We start from the raw sequence: 17,590 nt of genomic DNA on the forward strand, positions 1-17,590 counted from the left end.
AAGTGTCTTGCACTGACATGTGGAAATACTAATCTTCCTTTTTTTGTCTGAATAAATTAGAATTATCTGAGATTTTTTATGGAAAAAAACTAAACAAAGATAGCAGTACCTCAGAATGCCAACAGCTCTCCTTTAGGCCACTCAAGGAAGCAAACATGCTTAAATTGAGAGATAGTCTTGTCTTTGAGTAACATAGATGGCATTATGTTGTTAGTTGTCAACATCGCACATCGGCACCTTTTTGATCTGTGTCACATTGCAGTGTTTCTTCAGGATCAGCTGAGATGATATGGCATTATTCACGAATATAAGATGACGCATCCGAAATTTATTCAGGCCGGCTACGTGGTCACTCCAGAGACAATCAGGCAATTGCTGAAAATTCTGGATCCTCATGGAGTGCAACTGAGGAGTCTTCTGGCCTGTGTATTCAATGAATGTGAGTGCCTTTTTGTTTGTTTGGAGCCTGTGTAAAATCCAATGTGTTTTGACTTTTCGTCTACTCCCATGTAACCTCATGTAACCTTCCTGTGCAGCACTTCTAATTTAAAGGTTTTTTTCCCATGTGGGGAGTTAGTGCTGTTTGCGATAATTATGTTTGGGGCGAACTGGAGCCTTGTTAGCACTGATAGATCCCAGGTATGATTAGTGTTATTAGTGTTGAACAATAGTAATTATGTTTTATAGCCCCTTTCCCTGTCTCTAGGTAACCTGCACAAAGCCGTATGCAAGGGAGGTAACAGATAAGCTGAAGGAGTATGTACATATGAGATATGAGGCATGCAGGATAATGAATTAAGTCTCAATGGAAAACAGAAGGAGGAGGGTAAGAGAAAGATAGTGGGATGGAAGTACAGATAGAGACTCCCTGATGTGCAGACACAACCTGATTAGCTGAAACCAATCAGTGTTTTTAGCACATTGTTTTCAGATCCACTTTACAACTTACAATGTGAACTCAAACATTATCTAAAGTCTTAACGATGATGTTTGAACCTAGAGGAATGAGTATTTTAGTCCAGAAAAGTTTGTGTTTGATGTGTTTGTCTGTCTTCCAGGAGAGAAGGATAAACACTACAATAAAATATGGGGTTTCAATATTCAGAAATCCTCACAATATGTGTTACTTACATGTAAATGAACTGGGGATGTAAAATATATGTAATCTGTAAAACAAAAGATCATACTCCTTGAACATTTGTAGTGAGCACCACTTACAGTGAGCACATACTTTGATCAATGGCTGATGATTTTTACTGATGCACTGATTCAAAAAATATCATATCTGTATCAGTGTACTCACTCCCATTGTTTCCTCTTGGCCTGTGGGGTGTTATGTCGCTTGTGTGCCTGATGAGCCAGGATGACATCACGGTGGTCCACAACTCCCCCCCTCCGTCGGATCAATGGGACAGTGGGGTCAGAGTTGCTGGTCACCAGGGACACAGACCCCCGGCCTGAGCGTAGCCCATATCCACCCCCGTTCCCGATAAAGGGCACTTCGTTGTACTGCTCCACCCTGACGTCATACACAGTGTGATAGTAGGTGGGGTTTGGGCCCACGCTGCTCCCGCTGATCGGGGGAGGATGGCACCGTAGCGTCCGGTGGATACCCTGAGAGGAGGTGGAGCAGGAGGAAGTCTGGGGCCAAACCACCGAGCCGCCATGGTGCTGATAGAGGGGGGACAGCATGGAGCTGGAGATGAAGAGGGGGGGAAAGAAAACATGGAATTAGAAAAAGATACAACAGCAGAACTCAGAATGAACTCAGAAACAACAGAAATGATTTTCATTAAAACATTTCCAACATGGAGTTCTTGCATGATCTTGTCCTCTTTATTGTTTGGTTTAAGGGGGTAACAAAGTAACTCTGTCATAAGCAATTTCCTTTTCTTGTCATTAAAATAAAGTTAAACAATATTAATACTCCCTTAAGTCTTTTGGACCTGGGACTTTCATACTGAAGTCAGGTTCACATTTACAGCACTTTCAACTGGCAGTGTGAATTGGACTAAAGGTCAGAGAAAAACAGAAGAATTAGTGAATGATTAAGCGTAGGACACTTGTGATTTACAAGTTGCTATTGTATGGTAACAAACTGTCTTTATTAGGATTTTTTGTACTAAAAAGTCAGCTGTTGTTTATTCAGTTGTACCATTACTTTTTTATCTTAATACTCTCGCTAAAATTAGCATCTTATTTTTTACATTAGTTTGTAAATTACTGAATAATTAAATAATACTATTAATATACTGTCCTTTTTCCACTCCAAGACATGATTATAGTAGGAACAATCTCAAATGAAATTTGACTTGACAGCGTGGACATTAAACCAATAAGTCATTATTTTATTAAATCTGTTGCAGCCCTCCAGTTATATTTAGATGTAAAAGTGAAGTGGCTAACTTATTGTTGGATTAATGGCAGACTTTGTGGGGTGATGAATGACCTGTCACAGCTCCGTTTCAGGTTGACAGAACACACATTTCTTTGTTGACTAAAGACAAAGATAAGGCTATTCAGTAAGGAGAGAAGCTGCATATTCCAAACACCAAAGACCTTACAAGTTGGCGTTTTTGTCAGTCATATACTGTTATTTGGGTTTCTTTTTTCTTTTTCTTTTTTTTTAACTGTAAGTTGTAGTGAACAAAGAATGTTTTTGCACATGACAGAAAAAACAAAAAGAGTCTGAAAAGATTTAGACTATAATCCACTGGTAGAGGGGGCACATTAATAAACCAGACATTCAAATGAAAGTGCAGAGGACAAACAACAATGAAAGGTCTGGAGAGAAAAGAGTGTGGACATAAAGATGAAGTGAAGCTTTCTTAATTAAACACCAGAAAAGAGTAACCTGACATTGTAATTTTCAACAATGAAATTGCAAAAAAGTTGCATTACGTGTGCATATTTATGTGTGTTTGTGCACTGTGTGTGCATGCTTAAACGTTTACGAGAAACAGCATTTTTCTTCTCCAGTTATCTGCTGAGCGTGCATGAGACATTATTTCTCCCTGACATGGTGTGAAGCGAAAACTAATTCACAGAGACAGGCACACACACACACAGATTTACGCTCACTCAATGCAGGTACAATGATGGGACATACTGCTATGGTAAGGACTTTGTCGGTTGATTGAGGGTGTGCGTGTGTGTGTAGGTGTGTGTGTGTGTGTGTGTGTGTGTGTGTGTGTGTGTGTGTGTGTGTGTGTGTGAGAGAGAGAGTATGTATGCCGCAGGGCTTGAATAACACTGGTCTAGTTGTATTAGTGGTAGTGGCAGAGAACACTAACTCAGGACATGAACATAACACAGAGCAAGGGCAAAGTACAGACTTTGACATGGCAAAGAGGGCTCTCATAGGAGGGGAGAGATTAAAAAGGGACAGAGCGAGGTGGACAATCAGATAAAGGGGGAAGAAGAGGGTGTGTGAGGGTAGAGAGTGGAGATAGAGAACTAGAGGGGAGAAAAGTGAGACTTTTTAAGAAAATACAAAAAATATGCATGCAGCATTTACCCAAGAATGTGATTGTTGTGATGAAGAAATGAGAGAGATGAGGGGATATGACAGATGAGTCATCAATGATCAACTGCTGAGATACAGAAATTCCGGAAATTATCCAGACGCTTAAAATACAAATGGATAAATCCATTTACTCTAACTATGTCGACTTTTTCCCGCCAGCCTGCTAGTAAAAAGTCCATTTGAAGTCAGAGTGAGTCGATATGTGAACGTGGAAAGTAATAGTCTGGAACATTCAAGGAGTGCGGGTGGAGTGCAGTTGTAATTCATGGTCAGCAGAGATTCTGTTTTACTGTTACTGCCAACCTCAGTCTTCTACTGTTGTGTTTATCTTGTGGAAGTGTCCTTATACATGTTCTTATTAATATTCAGCAAGATACAGTCATTATTACTGAAGACATCTCCTGTGAGAACAAGGGCCTCTTATCCTTGGATTGACATTCGAGGGAACAAAGAGACAACTAACAAGTAGTTAGGTAAGTGCGAAAAACAATCAATTTGTTAATGTCAATTATTGAAATAAATAAAAAGACAATTTGCTCTGAAAGAATCCAACATTATCTTTCTGGAGCAAGACATGAATGTGTAGTCCAAGACAAAGGGAACAATAAAGTGTGTGGTAAATGGTAAAAGGACCTGAACTTGTATAGCGCTTTTCTAGTCTTCAGATTACTCAAAGCGCTTTTACATTGCATGCCACATTCCCACCCTGATAGCAGAGGCTTCTATGTAAAGTTACTATCAGGAGTGCACATTCAGGCGCATGCATATGCTGCTGATGAAACAGTGGGAACAATTTGGGACTACAGTAAGTGTCTTGCCCAAGGACAAATGTGACATGTTGCAGCAGGAGCTTGGAATCGAGCCCCCAATCTTCCGGTCGAGAGATGCAACTCAGCCAACTGAACCATAGCCGGTACAGAATCACTTCCTAGAATTTTACTAATCACTGATGAAACATTTGAAATAATACTTATTGGCTGCATCAACTAAATATTCATCCTTGTTTTATGAAATGTCATAGTCTAACATTAGTTATGAAAAACAAGAGAAAGAAAGATAATCATCATGACCACATACTTATCACTACCGCAGGTCATTCATCCCATCTGCAGTCAGACTGTTTAACAGCATCACCACCACATGACATGACTCTGTACTGTACCTTATCTTTAATGTTACACACTGTGTTTTAATTCTTGTCTTTCCACGAGCGAAAGTGTACATAGTGTTTATGCCATGTGTTATTTAAGTCTTTGTATTTTTTATCCCCCTTATTTAATTCATGTAAACTTGCTCATAGCTGTTCTTTTTTTTCTTTTTTGCTATTGATGCTGTTTATATTCCCTGTTTTACTGTTTTTTGGAGCTGCTGTAACACCCGAATTTCCCCCATTGGGGGATCAATAAAGATTATCCTTATCCTTATCCTTACTTCCCTCCCCTCAGACACTGAGACGTTCCCAGGTCAGCCGAGACCCCCAAGGCCAAGACATGTCCTTCCCAGCTCCGGGAGCATCCGGAACAGATGCCCGAGCCACCTCAGCTGACTCCTCTTGATGTGAACGAGTAGCTGGTAATTTGCAAGCCTCGCCTTTCGGCTTAGCTGCTTTTTCACCACGATGGACCGATACAGCAACCACATGACTACGAACACTGCACCGATCCTTCTGTCGATCTCATGCCCCATCCTCCTCCCACTCGTGTACAAGACCCTGAGATATTTAAACTGCTGCACCTGGGGCAAAGACTCCACATCAACCCGAAAAGGGCAAGCCACCTTTTTCTGGTTGAGAACAGTTTGAAATAACTCTTGAAAAAATCAAATTACAATTAAATCATTCACCAAAAATATTTGTCTGCTCAGAGCGAGTCTATGAATAACATCAGATCAAGCCTGAACTCTGTGAGCCAGCTCATCCAGAACTTGCAACAAAACCAGGACCTGAAGGTGGAGCCGCTGACAGAGGAGGAGAAGAAGGCAGCAGAACTGATTGGATCATTTTTAACCTACAAATGTGGATTTACTACTCCAAAGACATTTCTGCTGGAATTCTCTTCCCATTCATGATGAAAAAGATTACACATTATCTTTTTACCCCAGTAGCAACACAAGCAACTGGAATCTTACAGTAAACTAAATAATTTGATTGATAAGAAAAAATTTATATATAAAAAAAATAAACTCTCTGCTAAATAAATCAAACATGACTCATACAAAATTTTTATTGTGACATATGACCAATTACGTTTTTCTGGGTTCTTTCTGATATTTTTGTCCCCCTCCCTTTTTGTTGGGTTAGACATTATTATGGATGCAGACAGTGCTTTCAGATTGGAGAAACAGTAGAGTGAGGAAAGGTTTGGTGCATTTCAGAGGCACAATGAAGAAAAAACAGGGAGAAAACCCTTAAAGTCACAGAAGCAAGATTTTGATTGAAAGGTCACTGAACTGAATCCCTGGGTAGTACTCTATGAGAAAATAAATAGCCAGGAAAAGTGGTGGAGTAAAACCTTTTCCTTCCCTTTAGGCAGTTCTAAGCAACTACCTGGCCCATCATTTCTCTGAAGTTACAGTGGAAAAACACCTTTTCATCAATACAGTGCAGAGTGAGGATTCAGCAGGGAAGTAGCTGACTGGTGAAGTTATTTTACAGGGGCAAGAGAGGATGTTTTAAATCTAAGTGCATAACAGTGCATTTACAACAAAACTAGGGCCATTCATCCCATTTATGCAACAACAACTTGATTTCTCTCTCTCTCTATATATATATATATATATATATATATACACACACACACACATACACACACACACACACATATATACACACACAAAATGCACAAGTAAATAATAACAAACCAAATGATACTCAGATATGTAAAACCATTTAAAAAAATGTAAACTCAAATATTAGTTTACATTTATATATTTTTTTATTTTTCTTCTGCTAATCAAAAAAAAATAATGAAGTGCAGTTATTATGTATTTAATGGATTTCTTGAAAAAAGAAGGTACGCAATTCAAGTTAACCTCAGAACAAGAGCAACTAAATTTAAAAAAGTTAACAATGAGGACTTAATAACATTGAGGGAATATTGAGCCACAAAGTCTAAAGCTCTGTTTCCTCCAAGCGGTTCAGTTCGTCTCAGTACGGCACGCATTTTGCGGCGTTTCCATAGACTAAAGTCGTAAAAGTTCCCAAAATCACCTTGGGGTGCCAAGAATATCGATCAGACCCTAAAGGTGGAGCTAAACACTGCAGTCTGGTGATTGGTCAAAAAAATAGTCACTTCTGTGTGACAGCGGCAAACACAACCCCGCCATGTACCATGGACTGTTAGCACACAGTTGATTGTTTATTCGTCTGTATTTCTCCTCGCCGCACACAGCCTTCTCAGAAACAAAGCTTGACTGAGTTTTGTAACAAAGAGCCACGTGCCAGTGACAGAGTAGATGAATTGCTGGATGTCTTCCGTTGTTGGTTTTGTTTGTGTCTTGTTTTTCTCCTTTTTTGAATTTATTAGTTAGCAGTTAGCTGCTACCATGTGACGCTATTACGTAGCTGACGCAGCTATTGGCATCCAGCTTACCACAGGGCACTGGTGGCTCTGGAAATGCAAACAAGATCAGGCTTTACCGAACCAAACTGTACTGATCCATACCAGACTGCTGTGTGAAAACGGGGCTTAAAGTGGTTTCAAATTTACCCATGGAGCTCTTGACGGACACATTATCTAAGTTTTTTCGAAAAAAGAATGAGTTTGTTTTTTATCTGTTAGTGAACTAATCTGAGTTTGCTAGCTTAATATGTTAGCTTATTAGCTATGTTAACTGATTACATGCTGTCAAGCTTCTTTCCACGGATTTTAAGACTTCGATCCTGAAATCTTTATTAATCCCAGAAGGGCAATTCAGATTTTTCTGCCTACAAAGTTAGAAAAAGAGTGAAAAATTAAACAAGACAAACACCCTTAACTGCAGCATTCAGCCATCAACAGATAGGCTACATGAATGTATATCTGAGCAACAGTACAGGTCCAAGAATTTGAAAATACAACAACAGATAAATAAATAAAGACAAGTACATAAATGATAGGAAGAGAAAAGGGGGAGAGAGGGGTATGATAGCACCCTCAGGGCATGAAAGAATATTCATGAGGTAATTGACTCATAATCCCATTGGCTTTCTGAAATGCATATTTCTTACAGAAGAAGCTCAAATCTTTTAGCTGGACTCAAGGGATCTTGCAAAAAAACTTAATACACTTCTGTATCACTGTAGAGCTCCTAAGCAACCATATTTCCTCACATCATTACACCATGACTTTTCTTTGTGTGGAAACACAAAAAAAATGAATAACATTGACATTAAGTCTGACTTTAAACTAAAGCATTGAGACCCTTTTTCTGCTGCAACGAAGTTAAGTCCGAAGCCACACTGATGGTAAAGACTGAGTGCTGAGAGCGTTAACGTGTTCATTGGGATGTGATTAAGTTCAAATTAAGGCATTAATCTTTTAAATTTAATTAATGACAAGATATTTTGTCCATCTTTTGCACTATATACAGTATAACAAAAAAGGAGTGCCTGTAGCTGCAGTGATGCAAAATACGACAAGGCTTTTAAATGGCAAATTTAAAAAAAAAAAAATAAAAAAAAAGACTTGTTGACAAGTCAAAAGTATTTTGCACCCTGTTTCAAATAAATATAAATAACAAATATACAAAGAAGTACTTCTGATTTTGAGCTGCCACCTACAAGCTAACAGGTTAAACTTATCAGACTTATGAAAGTGGATCACAATTGTTGTGTGCGATTACCCAAGACTTGTGGATAAAACTAAAACCAATAAACTGACTACAGCGCTTTATAAATTGGTGACTGCTGACTGCAGGTAAGTCAACTTTGTGGTAGACTCTAAGGGAGGTCCACAAGTTGCCATGTTGTGATGAGTTATAAGCCTTACCGTCGCAGGAAACAACCGTTTAAAGGTCCCATATTATTATATCACATATCTCATCTATATGTCTTCTAAAGTACGCTCTTTTAGGACTTATTCCTGTGTCAGTCTATGGGCTTGGATCAGTGATGTCTTTGTCTGTGTGTCACACAACACATTTTCAATGAGTGGGGCTAGGGACTGAGCGTTTCATGCAGCTTTTGCTACTGCTAAAAGGAAGAGGAAGGAGAAGCTGAGTTTCTGCAGACTTTGAATTTTTGCTAATATATGTGCCTAAACATGCACAAGACACCTGGAAAATACACTAAAGAACATAGAAAAGAAGAAAAAGCATAATATGGGACCTTTAATGCATACAGGACGTATACGAACTAAACTGGAACTCCCGAAAAGTAAACGTGCTGTTGCAATAACCAGGGCTCATTTGACGTCATTTCATACTTCTTTACTTATACATACTTCTACAACGATTTAAATGTTATTTTAAATTAAGCATTTGGAAGCCATAATATTGTGGTTTCAGAACACACTTGTGTAGTAGTACAGCACTTAAATAATACATCTAAAAGTCAAGAACATAAAGAACATGTATCTGCACACATTTGATTCACAAATCAAGAACCATCCAAAGAATTATATTACATTGTTAACATGGAAAAAATAAGTTTTTTAAATGCCAAATATTAGAAATGTAAACGTGCAATTGAATATGTTATATACTGTAATTTAAAAACTGATTTGACAGCCCAATATGAAATAACTGCTGTCTGACCTGAAAAAGTGAACAAAACTCTTGACACAGAGAAGGGTGACAGAAATGGATGACATCACGATGCATGAGAAGCACTATTCCATTGTGTTTGCTATCAGCTCTGGTTTTCAATGTAGCTGAGTCAGCTAAGACTTCTAAACCAGATGCTGAACCTACCTCCTCTCCTGCTGCCCTGCGTGATTGACTAGAGTTACAGCTGACAGCACAGTCAGCTCTGATCAGGAGAGAATGTATGTTACTGTAGGATTTCATTTATTCATATAACCTGGATGCACACTACTGAACTGGGAATCTGAAGTATTAAATGTGTCCTAAAATTCAAAAGAAAAATAAGGTAGCGGACTGTTGTAAGAGTTTAATGTGCAGTATGTGCTTGGCTGAACTATTCGGTGACAGAACATAGGGTATGAATGCTAGTTTTGTAGTTCATTGATTTTGAGTTGCTCTGTGTACAGTGTGAAAAATGACACCAGAGCAGCCTGAAAAGATGAAGGCTTAACCTTTCTACTTGACATCCTCACTCAGCTCTTGGTGTCTGATTACCCTGACCTCTTTCTACCTATTAACCCCCGAAACCCTCTGACCTCTCAGGTCACAGGTTTCTGACTGCTACATCCATCACAGAGTAGGTGAATGCTAACTTGCCACACTGTTCTGTCCTTTGACATCAGTTACAATATATACCTGACCAGTGCCTTTAAAAGTCTCAAATAAAAACTTAAAAAAAACCCTAATTGTCATGTTTCCACTTTAATGCAGATGGAGGTCATGACTGAGACGTAGCACTAAACAAGAATTACTGGGTGGTTTATTGGTGGACACAATCATGGATTTCTGGAAGATCTAACACAATGTATAGGCTACAACTTGCTTACATCCCGGATAGTCCAAATCTATCAAACAGAAGCATCTCACTGTTGGTTTTACTAATTTAAACCAAATCCACTGTATAAACAATACCAACTAAACTAACTTACCGCTCTGCTGCAAGAATTTTTAACCACTGACACTGACAATTATAGAGCCTCTTTTATTTACCAAAAAAAATCAGAACAGAGATTTGGCTCGCTCACCTGCTTCAATTAGTATCTTGGGTCTCGCTGCCTCCTTTCTTTTCAGATGCAAAATTCAATCCTTATTTTATCTCTCTTTGGATTAAAAAACCCAAATCCTTCTCCTTCAATGCTGGATCCCCATTCACACTATGTCTTTGCATGTTGCACTTTTTTCCCTTACCCTTCCCTTTAATGGCCATAAAACCTCCAAATTGAAAGACGTGAGGGTTTTTCGACATGATCTGGGGAAACGCAATAACTATTAATTACCACCAAAAATATCTTTTGGACCTGCAGAAATGTGCCTTTATCAAGCTGATAATAGTTAAAGTAAAAAAAAAAAAAAGTGACAAGAGCGAAACAACTATCAAACAATGAATGCTATACTGGGAAATGTCGTTCTGTATCAGTAGTAGTATTATTTCAGAAACACGACTCTGGATTCTTACCATTGTTGTTGTTCTTTCAATCACCAACAGCTTTTAGAGTCAGTTTATTTCCTGTGTCATCACACCTAACGTACAGTTCACAAACACCTGAAATAGCCTCCTTTAACATTTGTATGTGAGCCTCGAAGGTTAGATAATGTAATACAGACAACAAAATGCACATCTCATGTCTGCTGAAACATCCTTGGTGGGAACATTGAGGACTCCGGAGGTAAATGAAGTGTGAGAGTGTCTTTCCTGGATCATTGAACTGTGAAAAGAGCACTGCCCATTTATAGAGTGTGTGTTTTTCTGTATGTTGCTCGCCTAAAGGTGAAGTACTTAATGAAGGCCAACAAACTGCCCACCACAAACAGCCAAATTTAGAGGTCGGAACCTGTGATGTGACAGCCCATTTTTGAAGCAAGAACATCATAGCTGGTTGTAAGATAACCTCACCACAGGGCTGCTTAAAAACAACAGCAGTTTCCAATTAGCAAATGGAGATCAAGTGAAAACTTATTTAAATGGTATACTGTCTCACTGAGTCACTGCACTAGCTGGGGACATGAATAAAATCAGCTGGCACCATGCTGAGAACCATTATTCAAAGAGAGTTAGTCAAAATGATGGAGCAGCAGAGGAGACAGCGATATTGTTGGAGGTTATAAATCTGAGTCACAGATGGACACAGGGACAGACATCTATGATGAAGACGGACTAACTAGATGTTATGGCAAGGAGTCTCTTTTTACAAAAACACAGACAGTCATACTTCTCTCTGCATCAGTGCTCTTCTGAACCCTGCCAGGGTTTCACAGTGGACGTATTTACCTTTGGTTTCCCCTAAGGGTGAAAGGACACACTGACTGACTCACTCCTGCTTTCATTCAAACTATGCTGCAAAGAAGCCACAACACAGGATGTTGTTTACTCGGCCGTGCCTGGTACATCCATGACAACCACTTTTCATTTACGTCATAGTCTGAGAGGGGGGATCAACCTGCAGACTCCTCACAGAGAGTCTGGAGTAAACAGAGGAGGACTGTAAAGGTTTAAAGGCAAAACATAATTAAATCCATATCAAAAGCAGCGATGGAGGACATTTCCAATAATCAAAATTTTGGTAAAGTTAGAAACACTACATTGTAAAAAATCCTTTGTTTAACGAAATAAATTAAGAAATAAAATTAGCTTGGTTGTTTTTTTTTGTGGTTTTTTTATTGGGGGGGGGGGGGGGGGGGGGGTACTTTAGTTTTGAGTTTGGTAAAAGCAGCCTAAGAGTCCGGCCTGCGTTGTCCAGGTATTGCACAGGTGTTTCCAGGCTGCTGAGCTGGGAAGTTTCTGCTATCTGTATATGGTCTTTAAATCTAATGTGTTTCTTAAATAGTGCCACAATTTTGGAGCAGGCTTTGACTATTATGAAACAGTTCAGATTTGAAAAAGAGGCTTTTGAAAGGACAAAGAGTAGCTGCACAAGAACCCTGCTGACTTTAAGAGGATCTGCCGTTTGCTGATGGCCTGCAGAAGCAGAAATGGAGATTAAAGGAATATGTAATATGAGCAGAAGACTCAGGCCTGCTAACTGCTTTTGCATTCGTTACCTCAAATGTTACACAGTGGCCAAGAACGGCAGTTAGAGGTGTAGGTAAATTCAGAGCCTCTGCCAATTTCTACAGATAAAGATGACACACCATTGCTTACATCCTTCAATAGGATTATATAATAACTATATGCCAAGCATGCTGAGTGTGGAGCACAAGTTCCAGCTGTTGGGTTCAATCTTTGCCACGGTGTGTGTCATCATGGGTGGAGAGGCTGAAGTCTACACCAGTCATTAAACTCTGCTGAAGCTCAGGACAGCATTTTAACACCATCAGAGACAAGAACAAGTATCTTTATATTCAAGTGTCCTTTGATCAAGCAGGGTCTTACGCTGCTGCCCCTCTGAAAGCTTCTTTGATTTACAGTCATTCAGGGATTGACAATTTACAGACTTTCCTTTTCTCACACGCCCCATTATAGAGAGACATTGATCATTGTTGTCTTTCAGAACTTGTAAATTAATCTACTGTAAATGTGGTTTTGTTGAAGGTGGGGAGGGGGGGTCTTTTTGATTTCATGATTTCGTTTTAATGTCCTGTCTTGTCTTTACTTCTCATGTTTTCCTGGTGTGTAAGTGTTTTCTGATTTATATTCAGTCCTAGTCTTTAGTGAGTTCCTATAGTCTTTAGTGTGTTTTTCTGTATCCTCGTGTCCTTCTATGTTGTCTTTAATATTGTTGCCTGTTTTACTTGTGCATTAATGTTTCTTAGTTCAGTCTTTAGTGTTCCCTGTTTTAAGTTGTAGTTCTGGTCTTCAGTGTTTCATAGTTTACTGTGTAGTTTTCAGCGCTCCCTGCCTCTCTGTGCTTTCCCTCCTGTCTTGATTACCCTGATTATCCTCACCTGTCTCACCTGTGCCTGATTACCCCCATCTATTTAATGGGGGCATGTCTTTAGTTTGTTTATGAAGCTGCTGAATCTACAGATGTTATATTTACTCATTATTTGATGAGGACTTCAGGATTATTGTTTTTACATACAATATTTTTTTATGGCTCATTTTACTGTATTTAGTTAGGACAAAAGGAAACTCCCCCACTGGTGATCCAGTCCTCTTAAATTGAATATCTAAAAGATTTATAAGGGGGGGGAGTTTGTTAGTGAGTGTTATGCTGCTTTCATGTGGTGTCTGACACATCGGAAAAACAAGCTTCCGAGTTGTACGATGAAGTCAGAACGACGACGACGATGCTAACGTGCTTTTTATTAATTCACGTATTATAAATCAACTTGTGTTGAAATACAACTTCTAACAGTTACATTCTCCTCATCTTCATAGCATCAACAGTGTTTTTTTGCTGTTAAAAAAACATTCTGACCGTAAAATTTTCTGAAGCAGAAAATTCATTTTTTTCAGACACGTAATAGTGCATGTTTCCTTGGGGTAAAATAAGTTTGCTACAATAACAGTATTATGATAGATTAGGATGTTTTACAACAAATGTATTTTTCATTGGACTATTGTATAAAAGAAAAGACAATAAAAACAGAAGGGAACTAACTGCCTGAGTTATGTTTCCAGACCAGCATAAGTCAAGTCAAATTTCTTTATCTTTTTTTTGTTTGCTTGTTTGTGTGTGTCTGTCCCAGCACACATAATGTCTCTGTCGTATTTAGAAAATACAATTTTAAAGCATGGTTCATATGATTTAATGAGAAGGTGCTTGAGTACAGCATAAAATTGGACAAACATAATAAATATGTAACAGAAGATTAATTAATGCAACTTTATTGTATGAAACCTAATAAAAATGTTAATTTGTCAACACAATCATCCGTAAAAGAAGCATGTGACTATGAGCTTTATAACACCCCTGTGCGTAAAGACTTCTACTTCAGTTTAATGTCGTACAAATTTTTAATTAAATTTTTAATTTTTTGTATAACAAAAAACAAAAGCACTGTTTTATGAAAAATGGCCTATAAGATAATGCTGAACTTAACTATGAGGTTTTTGAATGTGCATTTCCACTTCTCAAATGGAGAATTTGATAACATTTGACTAAAACCAGTCCATACAAATGTTTCACAGGCAATCAGCTTTATATGTCATAAATCACAAGATGTTTGCAGATCCAAAACATGCACTGATACCACTTAATTGAATTAAACTCGATCTTTGCTGAACTATTTTGAGCATTACTTATCTAATTTTAAATACCAACTGTTTGGTTATCATGCACAATATCCTCTCTCAATCAGGCTATTTATTTTCTTCAGTCTCTCAGGCCAATAAAAATCAATAAGGTCAAGTAACTGACAAACAGAGGGATGGAAAACATTGAGATGGATTAATGGATGAAAGAAGGAGGGATGGAAAAACACAGGTGTGAGAGACTGAGGGTCAGAAGAGTAATGACCCGAAAGCAGAAGGTAAGAGTGCAGGTGTGAGAGCGTATTTAGGTAAAAAGTAAAAAAGTAAAAAAAATACAAACACACAATCACACATCTGACAGAATAACTCAAAATCTGTTTTTCAGCTCTGATTCTGGTGGGGGGGCAGGAAGAAATCTGCTTGCTGTAAAGATTCAATAGATCCCATGGTGTTACATTGATGTCAGATTTGGACCAACAGAGTGAAGAAACAGAGAGTATTGGGAATATTTCTGGCTGAGTGGTACAGCAGTACATATGAGAGATCTTTGGGTTTTATATAACTCACTCATCCAATAGCAGTTCAACACTCTTCCACTCTGCTGAACATTTACAAAAATAACCCAAGAAAGAAATCCTGAATGTCTATCGTGAGTTTCACTCTGTCACAGGGAGATATGGAGGGATCTATAAGGGCCTTGTATTCTTCAGCAAGAAGAACTTTGTGTGAAGTTAGACTGTGCACTGCACTGTGTTAACCTGAACCCACCACTCTCACATGCAAATACATGTATTTCATTTTAGTTGAAGGTACAAAAGCAAGAACTCTTCGTGCAGGTTCACCAAAATTCAGTCATCCTTTTCACGCTTTCTAAGTTTTAGTCAATTGAAAATATATCATTTTTCAGCAGATCTTCTCTCGCTGCATCTGTTTTAGGAAGAATGAACCTTTGGTCTGCAAAAACCAGGGACTATATGAAACATGGACTTAGTCAAAGTGGAGTCCTCCATTGGTTTCTGAAGAGATGTCTTGAAGACAAAGATGCAGTTGTCATAATAGAAATGGTATTTCCACCTAAGTTTTAATCAGTCTAATAACAGGTTAGAGTTAAAGCCCCCTGGCAAACAGCTACAAGGTTTCTGTAGGTCAAGTAAACCAAGCCCCTAATTATGCAGATGTATGTATGCATACGTCTTTCACTTATAATCAAAACAGATAATAATCCCCCTCCCCCCAGCCAGTTTTACCAATAAAGAAATTAGTTATTAGATATACTTGATTCATATGAACCACCTTGAAAACATTTGTATTTCTATCCTAAATATGATCATTTCAATATGGGTGTTCATGGGGCTTTCTGGGCTTTTTCATCCAGCCTCAAGTGGTAACTTAAAGTATTGGTTTTAAGCAGGAATCATTTGGTTCACCTTTTTGGTCCTTATCTCATCCTTCTGTAGCAGCCAGAGGTTTCCATTCAAATAGCGATGATTCAAAATGTGTTTGACTTCTCTAAAAATACAAAGATTTTTGGTCTATTGAAACATCACTGTCTGGATGTATCTCTGCCCTTATATTTCACATTTGGTACTTTCTGCTGTACTACTTGAAGCAACCACACTGTATATAAATTTTAAAAGGTAGAAGTAACTAAATTTCTGTTGATTCCCTGAGCATGGCACCAATAAAAAAAAGCAAAGGTCTCTGTAGTGTACAACAAAAGACCTGCTGCTGCGTCTCTGTAGGTCCATTATCTATAGTAACAGAGCAAAGACAAACAGAGATCTTATTACACTGAGATGAAGATCCTCCAAGGCCTGGGGGATTCTTTTGTTTGAGTCTTGTCAGTCAGTCAGACAGTCAGATGTCCAGCTATAAGTCAAATGACCCAAATCACAACTTATTAGATGTATGATCATGACTTCCTCTGAACCAATTTTTGTTTTATTTATTTATTTATTTATTATGTTTTTCCTTTTAGAAAACACACTGATTGACTCTGTGGAGAACAAATCTACACCAGAAGTGCCATCAAATGTGTTATATAACTATACATTAATTGATTTCTGAACATTTTACTGCAGAAAATTAGTGTATGTTACTACAGTATGAATTTATGGTAATCTCTGCCAATCATTATCAGCATTGATAAGATATGGAGGATTAAATTCAGATTTAGAAAGATTTTATCACAAATATTTTACACATTTTATCCAACCTTCAAGGTCTTGTGAGGTACTTTCAGGTCATGTTGATTTTGGTGCACTGTGTATACCAAGCAGAATGATTATCTGGAGGATCTGATTTGGTCCTTTTTGTGAAGGAAGTGTTTTTTGCCAATAAATAAATAAATAAATAAATCATCCTCTTTTTTATTAGGTGTCTTACATGCAACTCACCTTGTGGAAATATTTTTTTAAAAAAGGCCTTTTTTGCGGGGTACCTATAAGGATGACTTGTGTAAAATAACTATGTACATAGACTTAAACAACGTTTTGTCTGATGCTCTCTTTTTTTTTGGTTCAGGCATCAGTATTTATTTCAGCTTAATCCATGAATAGCCTAGCTAAAACAATCCTTGTAGGTGTGTTGGTATCTTGCTTATTTTTAAAATGTTATATTTATAATGAGCAATGTACACAAATTCACGTTTCATATTAGAAATGTAGCCTATTACCCCAAAACAAAATTACGTTTATAATATATATTTTGACAGAATACCAAATTCTTAGTTTTTGTAATAAAAAACCCCCCCGGATTTGTTAGTTTGTGGTTTTTGGATAAACCATCCACTGTGCCTATACGGCAATACGCCTTACCTGTCTGTCATGTGCCTGCGGGCACCTGAGACTCCTGACCCGCCCCCCGGCTCTCGGGCTGCCCCGACCTGCTCACCTGGGCGGTGTCGGCTTGAAACCAGTCAGCAGTGCTGGGATGAATGGGCGCCCGGACAGGGAATAGTAACGTGTCCACCACTGAAGGGGAGGAAAACTCCATGTTCACACCCAGAACATCCCGAATAAAGTGAGGTACGCCGGTCAATGAATGTCACCGTGACGTCAGCTGAGGAGAGAATCCGAAAATATTTGGAAACACTGAGATGTAAACTGAGAAACGGGGAAAAGGTATGTTCCAATCCAAGGACGTTTGAC

At 38.4% G+C, this 17,590-nt stretch overlaps 1 protein-coding gene across 1 annotated transcript; it reads right to left on the reverse strand.

The window, feature by feature from the left end:
• Positions 1 to 1,299: 1,299 nt before the first annotated feature.
• LOC306820054 (uncharacterized protein) lies at positions 1,300 to 17,295 on the reverse strand (the record flags this gene model as incomplete). The annotated part of the gene is made up of 2 exons (XM_079337708.1): positions 17,258 to 17,295; positions 1,300 to 1,696 (listed from the first exon to the last, which is right to left on the reverse strand). The coding sequence occupies exons 1-2, from the start codon at positions 17,266 to 17,268 to the stop codon at positions 1,300 to 1,302; spliced, it is 408 nt and encodes a 135-aa protein (XP_079193834.1). The 5' UTR covers positions 17,269 to 17,295.
• Between the last annotated feature and the right edge of the window lie 295 nt (positions 17,296 to 17,590).

The sequence above is a fragment of the Symphodus melops genome (assembly GCF_947650265.1).
Source record: "Symphodus melops genome assembly, chromosome: 2".
Lineage (NCBI taxonomy): Eukaryota > Metazoa > Chordata > Actinopteri > Labriformes > Labridae > Symphodus > Symphodus melops.